The 22,949-nt window shown below is 37.8% G+C and overlaps 1 protein-coding gene across 4 annotated transcripts in view; it reads left to right on the top strand.

The window, feature by feature from the left end:
• Nucleotides 1–22,949, top strand: part of LOC150085768 (tRNA (uracil-5-)-methyltransferase homolog A) — a 488,197-nt gene that overhangs the window by 141,030 nt on the left and 324,218 nt on the right. For all 4 annotated transcript variants that reach the window (XM_090374238.1, XM_090374237.1, XM_090374236.1 and 1 more), the window contains exon 5: nt 3,967–4,079. In XM_090374238.1, the coding sequence (XP_090230364.1) occupies nt 3,967–4,079 (113 nt within the window). The remainder of the gene's footprint in view (nt 1–3,966; nt 4,080–22,949) is intronic.

Raw genomic sequence — 22,949 nt, 5'->3', positions numbered from 1 at the left:
TGGAGATTTAGAAGGGGTTGGCCACTCAACCTTACGAAAGAACACATTAATGGATGACTGGATGGTGGCTTTTTTATTTTGATCGTAGATTTCCTTGTAGCAAGCAAACATATCATTCACCCCTCTGTTAACTTTTAAGAATCGTTCACTATCAGGTTCCATCTTCTCAAACCTCGCCATTGCTGATGCAATTTCACGAAATGCCATTGCAATCTCTTTGGTGATGAAGCATTTCCTCAGCTCCTCATTTGGTTTATCTTGAGCTTCGTCAGCATTTTCTTCTTTTACTATCACTGCCTGCAAATCAATAAGTTCTTCGTTAGATAATTCCTTTTCTTCTTCCTCTATTAACACCTCCATGTCTTTGGCATCAACCTCCAACTGAAGTACCTCTGCAATCTTTACAATCTTATCTGTAACCTCTTCATATGATTCGTCTTTCTCAAATCCTTCGAAGCCTTTTAAGTGCTGTGAGAATATTTTCTTCCATGCGCCATTTAAACAACTTTTAGTAATTTCCACCCAGGCCTTATTATTGTTTAAGATGGCTTGGTAAATATTGTAAGATTTCCAAAAGTCTCTTAACATGAAATTTTTCTCACCATCTACTGCAGACAATGGCTGAGCAAATGTCTGTAAATAGTATGCTTTGAAATTCAAAATAACAGCCTGATCCATAGGTTGGATGAGTAAAGTTGTGTTTGGCAGTAGAAATATGACTCTGGCTTTTCGAATTGAAATCATCTAGATGCATAGGATGTCCAGGAGCATTATCTAATAGATGAAAATCTGCAAGGAACGTTGTTGTCTTTAAAATATTTTTCAACCTTGGGAATGAAGCAGTATTTAAACCAATCCTCGAGAGATATTGTTATCCATGCTCTCTGGTTCTATCGGAAATGCACAGGTAGGGTGGCTTTATTGATGCCCTTAAATGCACGAGAATTTCCAGAATGGTACACATGTATTAATCTCCCACTGCATTAGCCCCCAAGCAAGAGTGTGGCCCTATCTTTTGAAGCCTTGAAACCTGGCATTGTCTTTACCTTTTTGGCAATGTATGTTCGATCCGACATTTTTTTCCAATACAAAACAGTCTGGTCAACATTAAAAATTTGCTGCGTTGAATAGCCAGCCACCTTCATCAATAATTTTTTCTAACACATCACAATATTTCTCTGCAGCTGCAGAATCAGCACTGACGACTTCACCGCATAATTTAACGTTGTGGGAACCAGCGCGATGCTTGAACCTATTAAACCACCCATTGCTTGCCACGAACTTGGGTTGGGATTTGGCATACTTATCCTTAATATCTTCATAAATACTTCTTGAATGGTCATTAGACTCAGGGGGCACTCGCTTCTGAATCTGATTTTCCATCCATGTTATTAACAGCTGTTCAGTCTTCGATATAGCATCTGAATGCTGTTTTGTGATCACTGTTGATCTTAAGTGAGTTAATCCATTGACATGTTCCTTTATACGCACACTGTCCTTTAAAATAGTATTCACTCTTGAAGCAGCTAGACCTAATTCCCCTGCAATGGATGACAAACTTTGTCCTGCTTCGTACTTCTTAATCATTTTCATCTTCATTCCTAAATTAATTTTGTTTCGTTTCCTGGCACTACCAGCATTTGCCCTTTCCATTGGTCGCTTTCCCTTCATCATTGTAATACGTAAATAGGAATGGAGAGACGATTCTGGAAATTCATTTATGTTTTTTTATATGATTGACGATTTCAGTGAAGGAAACTCATTTCACCATAATACCATAACGTAAAAACCCACACAATTGCAGTTATCGGTATTATTGAAAATGCAATAAGATTGAGTTTACTACTCATTTATAATTAGATGCACTAACAGAAAGGCACAATAAACTGGAAAGTGCAAATTGTTTTTATGTTTTTGAAATCCAGAAATGTGCTTTAGAAAAAAAATAACAAAGACGTTCAAAATTTATTCTTATAATGGGAACATATGATAATGATGAAAGTGTAGTGCAATTTCCAATTATAAATATGACCTTTTAGAGAGAGAAATAGCTTAGTAATATAGCGAAATTTTCAACTTCCAACGAATTACAAAAATAAAAAAAAAAAAAAACAAACCAATGTGTTATTGGGTTCACATTATGATGTTATCATGATGCCTCCATTTATTCCTATGGGATGCAAAATACATTTCCATGATTTTTTTAAGTTTGCACTGGATGGCAAAAACTATGTAAAGTTGAATATCCATAAGTTGAGCATTACATAAGTTGGGGAGTTCCTGTATAATGCAATGTGTTTTTTTTTTTTTTTAAATTTGATAATTTTTTGTTTTTAGGCATAATACGATGGTTTTTCCTCATATGCCGTTGTATTAATTGGAAACTGTGATTCGCTGTAGAAGTGTTTCCTCAGAATTTGTATAAATCACACGATACACTAAACCTAGATTTGCAAGAATGACTTCAGGTGCATTGATATACCCCATAAAATGCAAGTATGCCAATACTTCTTTACTTATGTAAACTCTAGGAGGAAGGGGGGTGAATCAGACTGGTCCACTTGATATCAATGATTCGATTTTTGATGATTCTGCTCAGGTAGCTGACAAACTGATTGCGTATTTTACATCTACATTCACACATGACAAATTCTATAGGGAAGCGGAGGCCAGATGCTTATCAAACTCTAACAGGGAGTTAAATGATTTTGTAATAACTGAGAGCTAAGTGGGGGAGAAATTGCTGAAGTTAAACATAAGGAAGGCACCTGGGGTGGATGGGATATATCCAGTTATATTAAAGGAGGCAGCAAAGGAAGTAAGCAGGCCCTTAGCCATGGTTATTAGGCCATCTTTGAGCTCAGTGGAGGTCCCCACTGACTGGAGATGTGCAAATGTATCTCCAATTCACAAAGGGGATCGAAAGGTGACACGGATAATAACAGACCTGTTAGTTTAACTTCTGTTCCACGGAAAATGATGGAATCACTAGTTAAAGAAGCACTGCAGGATCATCTAGACACGACTGCAGTTATAGACACAGCATGGGTTTTTTAAAGTAACATCTTGTCTGACCAATTTGATTGGATACTCTGATCTGGTCACAAAGGAACTAAATGCAAAAAATAATTTTGATATCATATACTTGGATTAGGAATGGTGTTAATACTGTTGCACCTGGAAGACTACTGTACAAGTTGGAGCAGTATAACGTTAAAGGCAAATTGCTACAAGTTAAAGGGACGGATGATTGGGAGAAAACAGAGGGTGGCAATCAATGGATTAGTGTTATTAGTGGAGTCTCAATGTTGGACCCATTGTTGTTTTCTGTATTTATTAGTGATATTGATGAAGGTATATCAGGCTTAATGTCGAAGTTTGTAGATGATACGAAGGTTGGTAGGGTTGTTAATGACAGTAAGGATGGTATGCTATTGCAAAAGGATCTAGAAAATTTGAGCATATGTACTGAGAGGTGGCAACTGAAGTTGAACATTGACAAATGCAAAGTACTGCATATGGGTATCAGTAACCCCAGAGCAACATGCCAACTGTGTGATACTACACTGAGGGTAGTGGAGAATGATAAAGACCTGGGGGTAATTGTGCAGCCAGATATGAAGCTCTTTGAGCAGTGCAGATGGTCTGCCAGAGCAGGTCATGGAGTTTTCTTTCTCTCTCTCTCTCTCTCTCTCTCGGGTAATTCAGAATTTTTTTTTTTTTTTTGGCTGGTGCAGCATAAGCCTCAGGCTTCCTTGCACCATATAGCTAATTCTTGGACACTTAAAATTTCCTTAAAGGGCCTGCTGGATAAGTATGGGTAAACGGGAAACATATAATATAGATTTTCTTTGAGCTGATGTAGCAGAAGCCTCTAGTTTCTTTGTAGTGTATGGATTGATAATAATGATAATAAAAATAATAATATGTCAGTGTAACTGCTAATTTCAGTTTACGCTATTGCAGAAAGCAAATCCTATGGCAGATCCTTTGGTGAAGAAAAGGAAAGAGGGAGATGCTGAAGATTCAGAAGGTGTAAAAAAAATTAGAAAAGAAGAAGATTTACAGGTTTCAGTAAGGTAAGACTTAAAAATAACTGCTTCAATTGTTATCACAAAGCAAGGATTAATTTTATTTGTAATTTGCAGTGGTTAAACAGATTTGACGATAAAATGTTTAGTTAAGTGACTACTTAAATAATACAGTACTGTTCCTTTGTCAGCTCTGAGTGCTCTCAGGCAATAGTGAAACAATTTTCTCTTTGCAGTATGTAGTATGAATTTTCCAAGCGATAATAGGTTTATTTCTTTTCTAATCCCAGTTTCTCTTTTGTTTATGTCAAGTTGTTCTGTACTCGCATTTAAAGTTTAAAGAGTACAGAGTGGCATGAAGGGTAACCCTTCATGCCAGTCTGTACTCTTTAAAGGGGTAATAGAGTGGTATCTCTTTAATGTATTTGATGAAGAGATCATTCAAGAACTAAGCAATCAGGATTTAATACATTCTTAAAGGATAGTCATTAAGAAAGATGGTACCCTTGGTACTACTTTCTTACTCTTACTTGGACAATCCTTCCTACATTCAAAACGCCAAATCTGCCATCAAGCATAAAAGTTGGATATCTAAGTTGCAAAATTTGATTTGCATTCCCAACCCAGTCCGGTGTTTTAAGTGTCAAAAATTTGGGCACTCTACAGTCTGCAGTCTACAGAGGTGGAACTACCTGTGGTTCAAAGGAACATGTTCACACAGACTACACTACTGAAACACAGTGCTGCCCAAATTGTCAGTGAGATCATTTGGCATACTCAAAGGAGTATATGTGGTAGAGAGAAAGGAAAGTGCAAAAAAAGTACAAAGTCGAGCACAAGGTACCATACCAAAAAAAGCAAAGAAACAAATTTTGGTATTTACTAAATTGTCCTCCTGTGATTCAATTATACAAAAGCAATGCTCCATAACATTAAAGGCAGATTGTTCACTTCTGCACTTCAACATTTCAATATCTGACTGGAAAAGTGCAATCTATTCAGCACATTTCAACTCTTTCAGTAAATGCGCCCTATTAACAATACTGCCAAATAAAAAATGCAGTACAGCAGCCAGTAGAGAAAAAAAAAAAAAAAAAAAAAAAAAAAAGCTCTGAAAGAGCTAAGCAAAAATCCAGTACTCATACCATGGACTTATAGATGAAAAATAACATGCAGAAGAGAACATGGACATTGGCAGACCATTGTTACTAACCAGTAATAATGTATCATCTATTCCAGGAGTGGCCAACTTAATTTGTGATGCGATCTACTTTTTTCCTTTAAAATGTGCCGTGATCTACTATCTCAAAAATTTCATTGCACAAGGTGCACAAATCGAGGTATGACTGTATATTTAAAATTTGTTGTGATCGACCGAAATTAAATCTGCGATCGACTCATTGGCCACCCCTGATCTATTCCATTGGCCAATGATGTTCCTAGTCAAAGTAAAGAAAGTAACTTTTTTCTTATTTTTTTTATTTTTTTATTTTTTGTCTTACCTTTATCCATTTTAAATTAAAATTGATAGTTTATTCCCTAACATATAACACTGAGCAACAAATTTTTGGTCATATCTTGTTACAGCATGAGAGTAAGATTACGTTATTGATTTTGGGGTACTAAACATGGAAATAGTGCTTAAAATGGCAGATTGGCTCTTCTTTTCGAAAAAAGTAGTTTTTTATGTTTATACAAGGTATTTTTTAATTATATGGTAGTAAGATTGTAGGTACGAACATACCTATATCAAACATGGGACCTTTTTGCCTTTCGCTTGTATTTGAGTTCGGGAGCATCCCTTTTCACCATCCAACAGTAATCGGCTAATATGACAGCACTCCATTTGCTTTTGTATCTTTGTTCCATTGCTACGATGTCTTGATGGAAGCACTCACCATGTTTGTCGGTCGCTGATGACACCACAGTTTGGTGGGAAGAAATCAAGGTGTGAGTGCAACAAATGCACATCAGTGGCATGTTGCATCCCAGTTTTTTGTAAAGAAGTAATGAGATCTTCCACAAGCTACCTGTAGTTGCCGGCTTAAATATTTTCTAGAAAACCAATCGAAACATTTTGAAAGGCTTTCCAGGCTGATTTCTCACAGTCCCTACATGTTTCAACTGTTTTTATTTTTGAAAAGTTGCCTTATTTGTGGACCAGTGAAAACACCTGCCTTAATCTTCTCTGTATTGCCACGACTATCGCAGAGAAAGCAACAATACTTAGTGTAACTCTTTTGTAGTCCTAATAAAATGGTAATTATCTTAAAATCACCACATATCTTCCACTCATACTTCTATAGTGTACACCTAAGAGGATGTAGTAGTAATAATGGCATGTGATACAAGAAAGCAAGCTTATGTAGCATCAGCCAAAAATAAACAAAAAAAAAAAAAAAAAAAACATTTCACACAACCATTCCCTCTAAAAGTTTGTCCAGCTCCTCCTTAAATTTATTTATGCTATCAACTTCCACTACAGATGGAAGCTTGTTCCAGCATCAACTACCCACTAGCTAAAGGCAAATTTCTGCATTTATTCTGCAACTGTCTTTCCTCAATTTGAATTTATGCCCCCTCAGGTTCATAATCTGAGCAAGCAGAGGAATTCCATCAGAATTGAGCCTGCTCAACCCATTCAAGGCCTTACACACTTCAATCAGATCACCTTGCAAGTGCCTAATCTTCAGATGCTGCAATTTGTAGAACTTAAGCCTTCCTTGGTAAGAGGACCGCTTCATTCCCCTCACCAATCTTGTTGCCCTTCACTGTACCTGCTCAAGCAACTCTACATCCTTCCTAAAATGAGACCTCCAGACCTGTATGCAGTACTCAAGGCGTGACTTGACCATTGCCTTATATAAAGGGATAATCACCTCCTTTTCCCTACTAGCAAAATTCCTGTATATCATTGACAATACCCCATGACTTGCTCTGGCAGGCTGTCTGCACTGCTCAGAAAGCTTCATATCTGACTGCACAATTACTCACAGGTCTTTTTTTTCATTTTCTACCACCCTAAATGTAGTACCACATAGTTGGTGCGTTCCTCTGGGGGTTTACTTCTACCCATATGCAGTGCTTTGCATTTGTCAATGTTAAACTTCAGTTCCCACTTCTCAACCCATCTGCCTAACTTTTCTAAATCCTGTAGCAGTAGCACACTGTCATTACTGTCATTAACAACTGTGCCAATCTTTGTATCATCTGCAAAGTTTGACATTAAGCGTGATATACCTTCTTCAGAAAGAATTACTGTGAAATGTTCAGTTATCGGTAACCTGTAATATCAGATGATACTGCAATCATTGCAATATCAGAGGAAAAGCTATAGTCACTGCTCAACAAAGTAGTAACAGATGTGCTTAACAATTAATGCCAAAAAGGTCTTTGGGAACGAGAGTAGTCTTGTGCAGACGAAGTTTTTATGGCTCCGGATAATACAGAAGTTTTTTTTAAAATCTTTTCTGTTTTATTAACTTAAATTGGCATATTAATTTATTTTCTAGAGTAGCTTTATATTCCTAGTTACGATACTTAGTTTAATTTTTAACTTTGATAGAGATTTTGTAGGCTGTTACTATCGGTAAGGGTATCCAATCCACGTGTTTTACAAGTTTTGCAGCTCCAGCGAATGCTTGGTTTTTTAGCTATATTTAGCCGCTTTATTGACTTAATTGTTATATTAAATTATTTTCTATCAGATCACCACGCAAGTGCCTAATTATAACCCTAGGTCTATAAGTAGCTTATAGACCTAGTCAAGATCATTAGTTTATTCTGAATTTAGATGGTGAAATTTTGGAAGTTAATTAATACTTAGTGTCTGTAGATTGACCATTCGTAACTTGCCGTCATTGTTATACAATACGTTATATCCCATACTAGATAGCGTTAGCTTAGTATAGTATATAATATTATCAATTAATCAGTAAAATTTATTAATCTTATTAAACTTCATTGTCAATTAAATTGAACTTTTTCTTAATTAATACATATAATGACTTAAATTTTACAAACATAACATAATTAATTAATACATAACCTGATACGGAAGTTATATAATGAAACTTGGAGATAATACTCGATATGGAAAAAAAATATATATATGTATACAGCAGTCCTCGTATAGCACAATAGTTGTGTTCCTAGAAACCCTCGTGCAATATAAATAACAGGCCCTGTAGGAAAAATAGGGTTAGGTGCCGACCACCCAAGATTGAACACACATTTGTAACCAAAACATTACCAAACACAATAAATAATCATAATAAAGTACGTAAGTATTTTATTATGACTGTTATATAATAAAATATTGCTAATGCTTTTGCTTCTATCGTAAGCAAACTTGTTCTTTGTTTGATGATCTTCTATCCAAACAGACGTTCCATCTCTTCCAATTCTTTGTGTCTTGATGTAATGAATTTTGTTACACTTTGAGTTGTTCCTGCTATGAAAGTTGTTTTTATTTTATCTGCATTCTTTCTAATTCTCAGCGTTGCCTCATTTAGGCTGGTAGCTCGTGCAATATCACACGGTCTTTCATTTCACTGTGTTTCACAATTTCATATTTTTTCTCTATCGACAGAAGCGGACTGGCCATAAGCCTTGTTTTGTTGTTGTTATTTGGTTTTAGGAGCATTAGCAACTAAGGCCATATTGCTCCGGTGCGGTGGTCATTCCCTGACCTTTCCGCATGCTCCGTATTTGGTGGTGACGGGCTCGAACCCCGGTCTAATCAAGAAGCGTGTGCTACGCACTGCTGCTCCTTCCCACCTGGCTACGGAGGCGCCCCCCATAAGCCTTACTGGGGAAACTCCGGTGGGCCGGAGACCAAAAGATGATGGAGGCCAGTGTGATTTTCGCCATAAATGCTAGTATGAGGCCACTACAGATATTCCCGGGTAAGAATTTTTGACCCAGTCCGCCTATGTCTATCAATATTGCTTTTCTTTTTCTCTCTGAATATGTAGTGTCTTCACCAGACGGTTCCTTTTCACACCTTTTAAGTATTTTACTCATCTTTAGAGAATAAAGCACAATTACAAAATGAGGAGGCATGCTTGATACACATAAACAAAGATGCTCGCGTGTAGCAACCGAATAAACAACACTGTAAAGGCAGCAACACACCTCACATTTTACTAAAGCACATTTCTGGGGGTTACTACCATAAAACAATAAAAACAATTTTCATTTGCGTTTCTGCTGGTGGAATCTGTTATAAACTGGTGGCAAATGCGATCTAATTGCATTTGCGATAATACTGATAGCTGGAATTGTGTGGGTTTTTACGTTATTATGATGAAATGTGTTTCCCCTTCACTGATATGAAAAACATAAATACATTTTCAGAATCTTCTCTTCATTCCTATCGTGTTGCGTTCGGTTGGGGTTATTCCGTGTTTGACTGCCATTTCTTGTAAACACAAAGGCGAATCATGCATAAGCAAATTCGGTTCGTGTTATATACGATATCGTTCCCCTATTTATAAATCGTGTATGATCGAATTTGTGTAACCTAAACACGTGTTATACGAGGACTGACTGTATATTGTTATTACTACATTGGGATATAAGTTTAGGGTTATAATTTTGTACTGAAATTGAAATTTTATTGAAATTGAATTGAAATCACATTGTTATAGGCTTAATTACTCTGATGAGTATAATAAAAAACTATACAGGGAAATAGAGTGGGCCAGTAAATCAGAGAGTCTTATAATGAGGGATTTTTATTTCAAGGATGTTGACTGTTGACTCAGACCAGAGCAACAAAGCAAAAGGCTCAAACAAATGGGAGTGCTGTGGCTCAGGGGAGAACTGAGGGGGGCAGTTGCCCTCTGAATCACAGCCTTTTAAAATGCACTGCTTGTTTGATGTTTGTGGTGCAATTACGAACCTGACATGATATTGTCAAGGGAAATGTCTGTGTGTGCATATGCGATGTAAGGAGTGTGAGGAAATCAGGCGACAACTCAGCATTGTTATGGGCCTATATGAGAGCTTGAAGGACAGGGTGGATGCCCTTGAAGAATCTAAATTGGGGACCCATCAAACTCTCAGCTGCCCACATCAATGCCAGAGCTTGCACTTGATCATCACAACACAGCGGCAATCCCCAAGGCAGAATGTGCTGGTCCCACAAAAACTAGTAGTTGTTGGTGACTCTATTGTCAGGGAAATGGGGAACATATTGAATAAAAAAGATAGGTGTAACAGGACCAAGGTATGTCTTCCGGGAGCAAAGGTTGATGACGTAGAGCAGATATCTTTTAAAGGAACAAAAGGTGATATTGTTGTACACATTGGCACTAAATGATATTAAGAGTAGGAGACCAGCGGAATTACTTAACAAGCAGGTCACTGTTGAAAAAAAGCCGCGAATTAGGGTTGAATTTGAAAGTGTCTGCAATTCTGCCCAGACACGATAGGAGGGAGTATATGATGAGAGCTTTGTCGATCAACTCGGCCATGAAGAGATTGAGCAAGAGTCAACGGGTAGAATTTTTCTCAGCCTGGTCTGTGCTTGTTAACAGGAGAGACTGTTTCTATGGGGATGGGATACACTTAAATGGAAAGGGTGCAAGAATATTTGCTGATGCTATCGAGGCAGTGTTAGTTGGGTTGAAAACTGTTAGCTTGGGGGGGCGGGATACACAGACTAAAAGATTAACAGTAGCCGCTGGCAGAGGGGTAAGTGATTCTTGCACTGCTTCTATTGGAATGAGCACCAGCCTGGAAAACAAGATGCAAGGGATTTCAGATACTGCTGGGAGTCATTGCAGTACAAGTGAACACATGGGTTGTGTTAGGGTAGCTAAGAATAGGAACAGATGCATGTATACTTATGCTAGGAGTTTGATAAATAAATTTGATGAATTTGAGGTGTTGGTCAAAACATCAAAGGCAAATATTGTTGGGATACTAGAGACGTGGTGTGTCACACAGATATAAGGAATGCAGAACTGGAATTTGGGGACAACGTCTACAGAAAGGATAGACAGAATAGGAATGGAGGAGGGGTTATGCTATTAATTAAGAAATTTTTATAAAATTCAAGTTAGTGTAGCCAGTCGACTTCGCTGGACAGTGCAGTGTCGAGTCGGTTTGATGTGACATTGGCACTGGTGAATGAAAATTGAGAGTAGGAGTGTGTTATAGTCTTAATTACTCTGATGAGTATAATAAAAAACTATACAGAGAAATAGAGTGGGCCAGTAAATCAGAGAGTCTTATAATGAGGGATTTTAATTTCAAGGATGTTGACTGGAATTTGTGAGTTGGTCACTCACACACTAGCAAGGCTTTTGTGGATTTACTGGATGATTGTTTTCTACATCAGCATGTTCAGAAGGTAACTAGAGGGGGGTAATACTCTTGATCTGATTATCAGTAGTGATTCTTCACGCACTAAGAATCTGCAGATAAAGGAACCACTAGGTGAAATTGATCATAGTGTGCTGAAGTGGGATTTACTCAAAGAGGTAACTACCATCAGGGGTAAAGGGAAGGGTTATTGCTTTCTTAAAGGCAACTACGATGGTCTGAGCCAGTATTTAAATTCTATACGGTGGGACCAACTGATGATGTTACCAACAGTAAATTCAAAATGGAAGGCATTCAAAGAATTAATCTTGGAAGCTACTAAGCTTTACATACCAACTAAGAAATATTGTTCAAGGTTTAGACCTAAATGGATGTCAGATGAACTAATGAGACATGTGACAGAGAAGAAAAATGTATGGGATACATATAAATTAATGGGTGACATGGAAGCCTATGATAGATATAAGCTGGTCTGTAACCAAGTCACAAAGGAGATTAGGCAGGCAAAGGCAGATTACGAGAAATCTCTGCCAAAGGAAGCAAAGAAAAACAGCAAATAGTTCTTTATATATATAAACTCTAGAAGAAATGGGATGAATCAGATTGGTCCACTGGATATTGATGGTTCAACTGTTGATGATCCTGCTCAGGTGGCTAACAAACTAAATGAGTATTTTGCATCTACATTCACACATGAGGTGTTATTCAGGGAGGGGAATGCCAGAGGTGAATTAAACTCTGGCAGTGAGCTAGATGATTTTGTTATAACTGAGAGGAAAGTGGAGAAATTGTTGAAGATAAACAATAAAAAAGGCACCCGGGGTGGATGGGATCTATCCAGTTATCTTAAAGGAGGCAGCAAAGGAAGTAAGCAAACCCTTAGCCATAATTATTATGAGAGCTTCCTTGGACTCAGGGGAGGTACCATGGACTGGAGATGTGTATATGTGGCCCCAATTTACAAAGGAGGATCAAAGGGCGATGCAAGTAATTATAGACGTGTTAGTTTAACTTAGTTCTTGTTCTTAGTTCTTAGTTCTTGTAACTTAGTTCAGGTCTGGAGGCCTCATTTCAAGAAGGATGTAGAGCTGCTGGAACGAGTACAGAGAAGGGCAACAAGATTAGTGAATGGAACAAAGGGGTGCTCTTACGAAAAAGGCTTAAGTTTTGCAAATTAGTGTCTGGAGACTAGGCACCAGCGAGGTGATCTGATAGAGGTGTATAAAGCCTTGAATGGTTTGAGCATGCTCAATGCTGATGGGATTCTTCCTCTAGCTCAGAATAATCACCTGAGAAGGCATAAATTCAAATTGAGGAAAGACAGATGTAGGATAGACGTGCGGAAATTTGCCTTTAGCCAGCGGGTGGTTGGTTGGTGGAACAGACTTCCATCCCTTGTAGTGGAGGTTGATAGCCTAAATAAGTTTAAGGCTCAGCTGGACAGGTATTTTGAACGAACAGAGGGGTGAAGTGGAAGTGGTTTTTTTTTTTTTTTTTTTTTTGGGCTGATGCTGGATAAGCTTGCTTTCTTGCATCAAATGCCTCTACTAATGCTAATGCTAACTTGTTCCAGTGAAATTAATGGATGCTCTGGTTAAAGAAGCACTGCAGTATCATCTAGACAAGACTTCAGTTATAGCTCGGACACAGCATGGTTTTGTTAAGGGGAAGTCTTGTGTGACTAATTTCATTGGATACTATGATGTGGTCACAAAGAAACTGGATGCGAGGAATAACTTTGATATCATATATTTGGTTCTTAGAAAGGTTTTTGATACTGTTGCACTGCAGCATTAGAGGCAAATTGCTGCTATGGATAAAGGGATGGCTGAGTGGGAGAAGACAGAGAGTGGTAATCAATGGACACTGCTGTTCGTGGACTAATGTTATTAGTGGAGTCCCTCAGGGTTCAGTGTTGGGTCGATTGTTGTTTTCTGTATTTATAAATGATATTGATGATGGTATATCAGGCTTAATGTCCAAGTTTGCAGACGATACGAAGGTTAGCAGGGTTGTTAATGAGACTAATGACAGTACATACGCTGCTGCAACAGGATCTAGAAAAGTTGAGCAGATGGGCTGAGAGGTGACAAATGAAGTTTAACATTGACAAATGTAAATTACTACATATGGGAAGCAGTAACATATCAACTGTGTGGTACTTCATTGACAGTGGTAAAGAATGAAAAGGACCTGGAGGGTAATAGTGCAGGCAGATACGAAGTTTTCTGAGTAGTGCAAATGGGCTGTAAGAGTAGCTCATGGTGTCTTGTCAATGATATACAGGAATTTTTATAGCAGGGATAAGGAGGTGATTATCCCCTTGTATAAGGCAATAGTCAGGCCACACCTTGAGTACTGTATACAGGTCTGGAGGCCTTATTTTATGAAGGATGTAGAGCTGTTGGAACGAGTACAGAGAAGGGCAACAAAATTAGTGAATGGAACGAAGGGTTGCTCTTTCGAAGGAAGGCTTAAGTTTTGCAGATTACAGTGTCTGGAGACTAGGCACCTGTGAGGTGGTGTGATTGAGGTATATAAAGCCTTGAATGGTTGAGCATGCTTGATGCTGATGGGATTCTTCCTCTTGCTCAGAATAAGCACCTGAGATGGCATAAATTCAAATTGAGGAAAGACAGTTGTAGGATAGATGTGCGGAAGTTTACCTTTACCCAGCGGGTAGTCGATTGGTTGAACAGACTTCCACCTTTATTGTGCAAGTTGATAGCCTAAATACATTTAATCCTGAGCTGGAGAGGTATTTGGAATGAACGGAGGGGTGAAATGTGAGCATTTTTTTTTTTTTTTTGGCTGCTGCTGCATAAGCTTGTTTTCTTGCATCACATGCCTCTATTAATGCTAATGCTAAAAGACCAAAACTATGGTCATAATCAAAAACACCTTGTCTAGAATCAAATTATGTTGTGGCTGTTCCCCCTTCAAACAAGTGAGTAGCTTTATATATCTAGAGAAGATCTTTACAAATAATAATGATCAAGGCACAGAAATTAGAAGCAGAATTGGTATGGCCAAAGAGGTATTTAAGAATTTTATGAACTGCCTATGTGACACAAAACTGGATTTCCAGAAAAATATCGAATGGCCAAATGCTGCATATGGAGCACATGATACACATGTTAAAAATTCCATGGACAGATTGGGTCACCAATGAGTGGGTCCTTAAGAGGGCAAGAACCACAAGAGCACTACTAACTACAGTAGCAAAGAGAAAACTGCTTACCTCAGGCATATTATAAGAGGCCCACAATATGACCTGCAGAGACTCATCCTGCAAAGGAAGATTAAATGCAAAAGAGCAAATGGAAGACAAAGAAAAAAATGGCTTGATAATATCAAAGAATGGACAGGGGGTCTTACGACACAAGAACGATTTTGCAAAGCAAGAGACAGTGTTGACTGGAAAATGTTGGTCTCCAACGTTTCAATCAAACATGGAACTTGAAGAAGAAGGTGTACCAGTAGGAAAAAATGGCTATTCATTTGGCAGTAGCATAAAAGCAATAAATTGTTCCACATTAAGCATGATAATTAAGCATTTTGCTATCAAGTATAAGAAGGGATTGGAAGGAAGAAGTCTTGCTTAATATGAGGTGTGATTTGCAGATTGGTATGAGATCTTATCTTTATTGTCATCATCTTAACCTTCTGCAGATTTCTCCTTCTCAGAATAATCTCCCTTGAACTTTACACACTTTTGCCACCATCGTACCCACACATTAAATGCTTCTTGCAAGCCATTTTTCAAAAGAACAATATGCAGAAAGAAATGCAGAAATATTTGTAACATTTCAAAATGAAAATGATGGTATTTATAAGTGCTGAATACTTGTTTTCATCATTTATCATAGAACATTATCTTTCATATATTACCTAAATAATTGTTGTGTCAAGATCCACCTTCAACACAAAGTCTAAGGACAGCATGACTCAGCCTGAAATGCCTATGAACATTTCTGGTGTGAGTCATGAGTTCGTTGCTTGTATAGCCTTTGGAATGTACTCTAATAGCTCAAATGATGGTTCTTTTCTTGGCACTCACTGTAAGGAATGTACTTATCTCAAAGTAAAACATTGTGCATTACTAGAAGAGTTTGAATCTCTGAATAAACAGGTGCTTGCCCTAGAAATGATGTAACTGGGTGCTTGTAAGGAACCAAAGTATCTCGTGACTTGTCAAGTGATGCACCCCCCCCCAATTTAGGTCACAGAAGATAATAGTCAAGTGCATACCGCTCCGATTGAAGTTGTTTTATTTGGAGATTCTGTTTCAAAATCTCCAAATAAAGATATGTGGACTAGAACCAGGGTGTGTTTACCAGGAGCAACAGTTGATGTTGTTACCAACAGACTCTCAGATTTTGAGGGGGGGGAAAGAGAGAGCATTTTATTCATGTGTTGACTAATTATAATTAACAAACATGAACTGACGATTTGTTAGATAAATATAGGACCATGCCAAAAGCATGCTGCGAGTTATCTCAAATTGCATATTTCTGTTTCCAATTCTGCCAGACATGTTAGGAGGGATTATATGCTGAAAGCCTTGCGTATTACTTCAAGACTTAAGGGTGTCTGCATGGCTCTGAGAAAAATTATTTTGTGGAGTCTATTCATTTGAACAAAGTTGGGGCAAAATCAATATTTTGTCAATATTATTGAGGATACCTTAAAGGCTCGCGGAAACTGCTAGTTGGGGGGGGGAGGTAATATAGACCCTCGTTTATCTGATGATATCAGTCCAGGTATTGTTAGCATAATTCTCAAGAATTCTTGTTTGTTTTCACCACAGCTAATTTTGGCTAGATGTTCTGAGAGTGGCAATGTTTTAAATGAGCAGGAAGGTAAAGCTAGGGAAGGAAGCCTAAATAACTTCAAGGAGTCTGTTGGGGTAGTAAACTGTAGAAGCATACTTAGTCTTAACTGTATCTGTAGTAATGACAATGTAAATGTGTATAGTATCTTATGCAGGGTGGCTCCAGAATTTTAGTTGAACTCTTGCCATGATGGTACACTGTGATGATATAAAACTAAACTTTTCAGAAGGCCAGAAAGGTGTGTAATGTGTTTGTGCAGTGAAAGCGTTGCATTGTTTAGGTGTTTCTAGCCACGTAGTTACCAGAGAGGTGATCACCTGGAAAGCCTGCCCATGTCTGTTTACACCAGTGTTTCCCAAATGCAGAACACTAGTCCAGTGAGATGTGAATAAGTGTTCCGTGAAAAATCGTAAGTAATAATTAAAAAAAATAATAATAAAATAAATAAACTTTGCATATTTGTAGCGTACATCACTTTTGTATCATTATAATTCTTCACATTATTTTTTTTTGGTTATTAATATACTGGCATAGACTAATAATCAAATAGACCACGGAACACTTTATTTTGGCGGGCTTTTGAATAGAGGTAATGACATCTATGAAAAAGTAGCAATATGCTATTCATATGCGATTTAGCCTGGAGTACATGGGTTGAGCGGGGGTGGGGAACCTCTAACGCACAGGTGAACTTTCACTCCCAGTCTAATTTGAAACTGCTTACTGTTGAAGTCCCTCTAAAATGCAATACGCAAAAGTGGCATAAGCCTTAAGAGCAAACAGTCATTTAATATAAGTTGTTTTTAGCACTCTATAATAAACAAATTTCTGTTAGCTGTAATCAGAAGTGGACTGGGTCAAAAATTCTTACTGGGGAAAACTTGTAGCAGCCTCATACTAGTGTTTATGGCTATATTGTGAGGAAGTGTGTGTGTATGTCTGGGGAGGGGGGAATTACAAATAACTACAGTAATTATCGATCATTAATTTTTTAATAAATTTTAAATATAAATCACAATTAATTATTTGATAAAAAAAACCAATTTTTTTTCATTTATTTAACATAAATAAATGGTGATAGCTTCACAATCATAAAGATAAAGTTTTATTGTGAATTGTGGAATGTTAATCCCTCTAACTCTTAATTCATGGGTGGTCCAATTAACACAAATCACGAGCTAAAGGGATTAACGTTCTACAATTCAGTGGTGTCTGTAAAATTATACGCCGTCTCTCCCACATACTGTACTGAGAAGTTGCACTTGCTCTAACCACACCACAGCGCCCCACAGTCACACTACTTGTATCAATATGTATGATAGCCACTAGTTGCAATGGAAATCTGGTAGTGCTGCTTTTATCAAACAAACTCTGTGTTGTTGGGACTACTATACAGGCAAATAAAACATTTCCAAATGACTTGACTCGTATACTATTGTGGATAAGGAAGATCCATATTTTTCATATGATTTTTGTGCATTTAGGTTTCATATATCAGTCAACAAATAGAATATTTCGGAGATCAGAGTACAATATTGAAAATCACACCGATACCCGGAGTTTCTTCATTCAGTCTTATGGACAATCCGCCTATGGCCGTAATGCTTGCATTGTAACATTAATCATGAGTTGAAATACATACAAATTGATGTCCCATTATTACAGCCAATTAGCATTTGTTTCTCCCTCAAAACCATGCTTGCACGCATTGATTCTGTTTTATTAGATCTTGTTATTGGTGATGGATAGTCAGTGTTGATTTAAGTGTTTTGTCTTTGTTGGTTGCATAATTGCAAATGTTCAATAATTTTGAATGCAGCAACATTTATGGTTCTTTTGTTTAGTTCTATTTAAGTCAATATTGTAAAGTGCATAAAATAATACCTTTCTGCAATGATTAGCAATCATAAAAGAAGAGCTGCAGGCAAAAGTTCTTTGTTTAATGAGAAATGGATGAATAATTATTTTTTCATGGAAATAAATGGAAAGTGAGTGTGTCTCATTTGTAAAGAATCGGTTGCAGTTTATAAAAAGTACAATCTTGAATGCCATTATTTGATCAAGCATAAGGAATACAAAAAAACTAAAAGAGACTCAGCGTTTAGACAAGCTAACAATTTTAAAAGAATCTTTATGCAAACAGCAGTCAAGTAATGAAATGTGTGAGCTAATTTCAAAGAAACTGAAACCATACATTGAAGGCGAGTTTGTTAAAGAGTGTATAGTTGCAGTTGCACAAATTTTAACTCCAGAAGGAAGCAGATTGTTTGAACATATTAGTTTATCACAGAGGACAGTTTCTGATCATATAAAAGACATGGCTAACGATATCCATGTATCCTTGAAACAAGCAGCATCAGAATTTGTGTATTATTCCATAACTGTAGAGATGAAAGAACAGATATAACAAATACGACATATTTGTACGTGGGATAACTGTAAACTTTACATACGAGAACATTTACTTGCCTTAAAATCAATTCGCATGGATTACCACAGATGAAAATCTCTTTCCTGAAGTCAAATCAGCAATACGTGATTTTGATTTACCCTATGAAACACTGAACAGTGCAGTTACTGATGGTGCACCATCTATGATAGGATGTTAAAGGACCTTGAAGCTGAATATGGTGATTTATTATATCGTTGTGAGGTTTGCTGGCTAAGCAAAGGGCACATACTCAGTGCTTCTATGAGCTGAAAGATGAAGTGAAACTCTTCATGGATATTAAAGGCTCCCCATTATGGAATAAGAGCACCAAAAGTGGTTGTGATTTGGCATTTTTGGTTGATATCACTAGCCACTTAAATTATCTAAATTTGAAATTACAAGAGCCAAATCAGCTTGCTCAATTGTTGCTCAATACCCTGCGGTGTCACCTAACACTGGCACTCAGAGCAGACTTGGAGAACTCAGAGCAAAATATTGAGCACTTGTTGATAACAGGCTGCCATCATCTCATTAATCTGAGTGCTGTAAAATAAATTTTTCTATATAGTTTTGTTATGGAATTCCAGATGCTTTCAGGTTGGTCAGAAGAAAATGTCCAGTACTGAATTCTGTAGTCAGTCAGTATCATGGTGATCCTTAAGCAGATTGCTTAAAAAAGATATAGCTTGGAATCACTTATACATATCAGGCCTGACGTAGCCCAGTGGCAGGAGCGAGAGTACCTAGCACGCATTCCTTGAGTGGACCGGGGGTCAAGCCCGTGACTGCTAAATACGATAAATATTTGTATTGGCGATTTATTGTAAACTCTACTGACTTGGTTGTCATGCCGGAGTATAAACAGAAAATTTAGCCTTTCACATTTAATCCTAATTTACATTGCTCTGTATCTGCTAAGTAAATCCTCAGATCATCTGTTCTTAATATCATTGGTACCAATGTGTACAACAGTATTACCTTCCCCCCCTCCCCCAAAAAAAAGGTTGCTATTCTACCTCATTAACTCTTGTTGTTGGTAGAATATGATTCTTCATCTCCTAATCTTCTATGTTGAATTGGAGGAGCAGTTACAATTGCAGTTCCTGATGTTATTGGCTTAAAAATTATGAGAGAGAGTTGGTTGACAAAGAATCAACTTTTACAGTTTTTCTACACAGCCATTTTGTAGAAGTCAGAGGAGAAAGTGAATAAGAAACTAAATCCAAAAACAGCTGGCCTGCATTGTAGGAATAAGGTAGTCCCAAGGAAACCACCCCTTATTCTAACAGTTAATATTTTTAGCATTTGTACTTCATATCATATAGCATTCATACTTCAGTTCAATTTCTAAGGTTTCATGACCCAGAATTCCAAGCAGTGGTTTCCAAGTGATTTTACTAGTGTCTTTTTAGGGTGAGTACTAGCTATGCATAAATTTTTCTCTGCTCACAACATTACTACTACCCCTGCTAGCAACGTACTCCTGCCTCCACATAGCAGGGTCAGAAAACTAGGTGGAAAGAGTTATTTCAGGGTTAAAAGGATCAAATTACGGAATTTGATAATTACCCTCTAAAGAGCCTTGATGCCTCTGCACTCATTGTTTTCTTAGTTAAATGAAACTGACCATGACACAACACAATCAAAACGACTGTGTACTGACTGGTGTGCCCATCTTTTCTTGGCTTCCACTCCCTCCTTGTCAAACAAATGCATGATTAAATACTCTGTCCCCATTTCTCACACAGAAATGATTAGAAAGCAAAGCAGGTTTGCCAAAAATGGTGAGAAGACTTAGATCTGGTGATTTATTAATTGAAACTACTAAACTAGATAATCTTGTAATAACTGAGAGTAAAGTGGAGGAGAAATTGTTGAATATAAACATAAGAAAAGCACCTGGGTTGGATGGAATCTATCCAGTTATATTAAAGGAGAGAGCAAAGTAAGGAAGCAAACCCCTTAGCCATAATTATGAGAGCTTCCTTGGACTCAGGGGAGGTACCCATTGACTGGAAATGTGCAAATGTGACCCCAACCCACAAAGGAGGATCAAAGGGAGACACAGGTAATTACAGACCTGTTAGTTTAAGTTCTGTTCCAGGAAAATTAATGGAGGCACTGGGTAAAGAAGCCTTGCAGGATCATCTAGACAAGACTTCAGTTATAGCTAAGACAGCATGGGTTGGTTAAGGAGGAGTCTTGTCTGACCAATTTGATTGGATACTATGATGTGGTCACAAAGAAACTGGATGCAAAGAATAATTTTGATATCATATATTTGGATCTTAGAAAGGCTTTTGATACTGTTGCACATGGAAGACTGCTGCACAAATTGGAGCAATGTGGCATTGGAGGCAAATTGCTGCTATGGATAAAGGGATGGTTGAATGGGAGAAGACAGAGAGAGGTAATCAATGGACACTGCTCTTCATGGATTAATGTTATTAGTGGAGTCCCCCAAGGTTTAGTGTTGGGTCCATTGTTGTTTTCTGTATTCATTAATGATATTGATGATGTTATATCAGGCTTAATGTCCAAGTTTGCAGATGATATGAAGGTCAGCAGGGTTGTTAATGACACTAATGACAGTACGCTGCTGCAACAGGATCCAGAAAAGTTGAGTAGATGGGCTGAGAAGGTGGCAACTGAAGTTTAACATTGACAAATGTAAAGAGCTGCATATGGGAAGTAGTAACCCCAGAGTAACGTATCAACTGTGTGGTACTAAACTGACAGTGGTAGAGAGTGAAAAGGACCTGGGGGTAATTGTGCAGGCAGATATGAAGTTTTCTGAGCAGTGCAGACAGTCTGCAAGAGTAGCTCATGGTGTCTTGTCAGTGATATACAGAAATTTTTATTGTAGGGATAAGGTGATTATCCCCTTGTATAAGGCAATGGTCAGGCTACACCTTGAGTACTGTATACAGGCCTGGAGGCCTAATTTTAAGAAGGATGTAGAGCTGTTGGAACAAGTATAGAGAAGGATAACAAGATTAGTGAATGGAACAACGGGTTGCTCTTACGAAGAAAGGCTTAAGTTTTGCAAATTAGTGTCTGGAGACTAGGCACCTGTGAGGTGATCTGATTGAGGTGTATAAAGCCTTGAATAGTTTGAGCATGCTCAATGTTGATGGGATTCCTTCCCTTGCTCAGAATAAACACCTGAGAGGGCATAAATTCAAATTGAGGAAAGACAGTTGCAGGATAAATGTGCAGAAGTTTGTCTTTAGCCAGCGGGTGGTTGATTGCTGGAACAAACTTCCATCTGTTGTTGTAGAAGTTGATAGCTTAAAGAGATAAAAGGCAGAACTAGACAAACACTTGGAGTGAGTGGATGTGTGAAATGAGAAGGGTGTGTGTGTGTGTTTTTTTTTTTTTTTGGCTGATGCTATATAAGCTTGCTTTTTTGCATCATGTGCCAATGCTAACTGCAACTCATAAGCAATCTGAATCTCTGCTGAAACTCTCAACCTTTGGTGATATTCCTATGCAAGTTACCCACACGCAACACAAAATATCTCCGAAAGAGTAATTACAGAGTGGACTTGTTCAGAAGATGAACTGGCCCAAGAGTTGAAAGATCAAAAAGTTATGCATGCTAAGCAAATTATGATCAGAAAAGATGGTGAACTTCTTCCTATACGAAATATCCTTACTTTTGATATACACCTCCCAAACTTACCTCCCAGTGTTAAAGCCAGCTATATCAACTGCCATGTAAGACCCTATATGGTGCCTCCGTAGCCAGGTGGGAAGGAGCAGCAGTGCGTAGCACACGCTTCTTGATTAGACCGGGGTTCAAGCCCGTGACAACCAAATACGGAGGATGCGGAAAGGTCAGGGAATGACCACTGCATATCCCGGAGCAATATGGCCTTAGTTGCTAATGCTCCTAAAAATCAAATAACAACAAGACCCTATATTTCTTACTCTATCAGAAGTTAGAAGTGCCAAAAATTTGGTCTCTCTTATATTGTGTCTCATATTGTGCCCAAACCGTCGATCCACATATGGCACACAAATTGCCTGTGATGCTGAAACCCCAAATCGTCCAAACTCTCAAGGCCAACACACCCGCCTTACTCAAAGTCCTGTAAACTATGGAAAACAGGGAAAATTATATAAAAATATAAAGTAGAGCAGAAAGTCACTTATCAGGAGGCAAAGAAGAAAATGCATACCTATGCAGCAGCAACAAAGAAATACCAGTCAGCAGTGGCACAAACTGACATGCATGTTCCACCAATCATGTCAATTGTAGATTGGGCTCGAGCAATACTCTGTCTCACAGCAGTCTCCTAAGGAACAACAATAGAT

Source organism: Mastigoproctus giganteus, chromosome 5, assembly GCF_048544385.1.
Source record: "Mastigoproctus giganteus isolate SK-2022 chromosome 5, ASM4854438v1, whole genome shotgun sequence".
In the NCBI taxonomy this organism is placed as follows: Eukaryota; Metazoa; Arthropoda; class Arachnida; order Uropygi; family Thelyphonidae; genus Mastigoproctus; species Mastigoproctus giganteus.
This window is presented reverse-complemented; position numbering and strand designations above follow the sequence as displayed.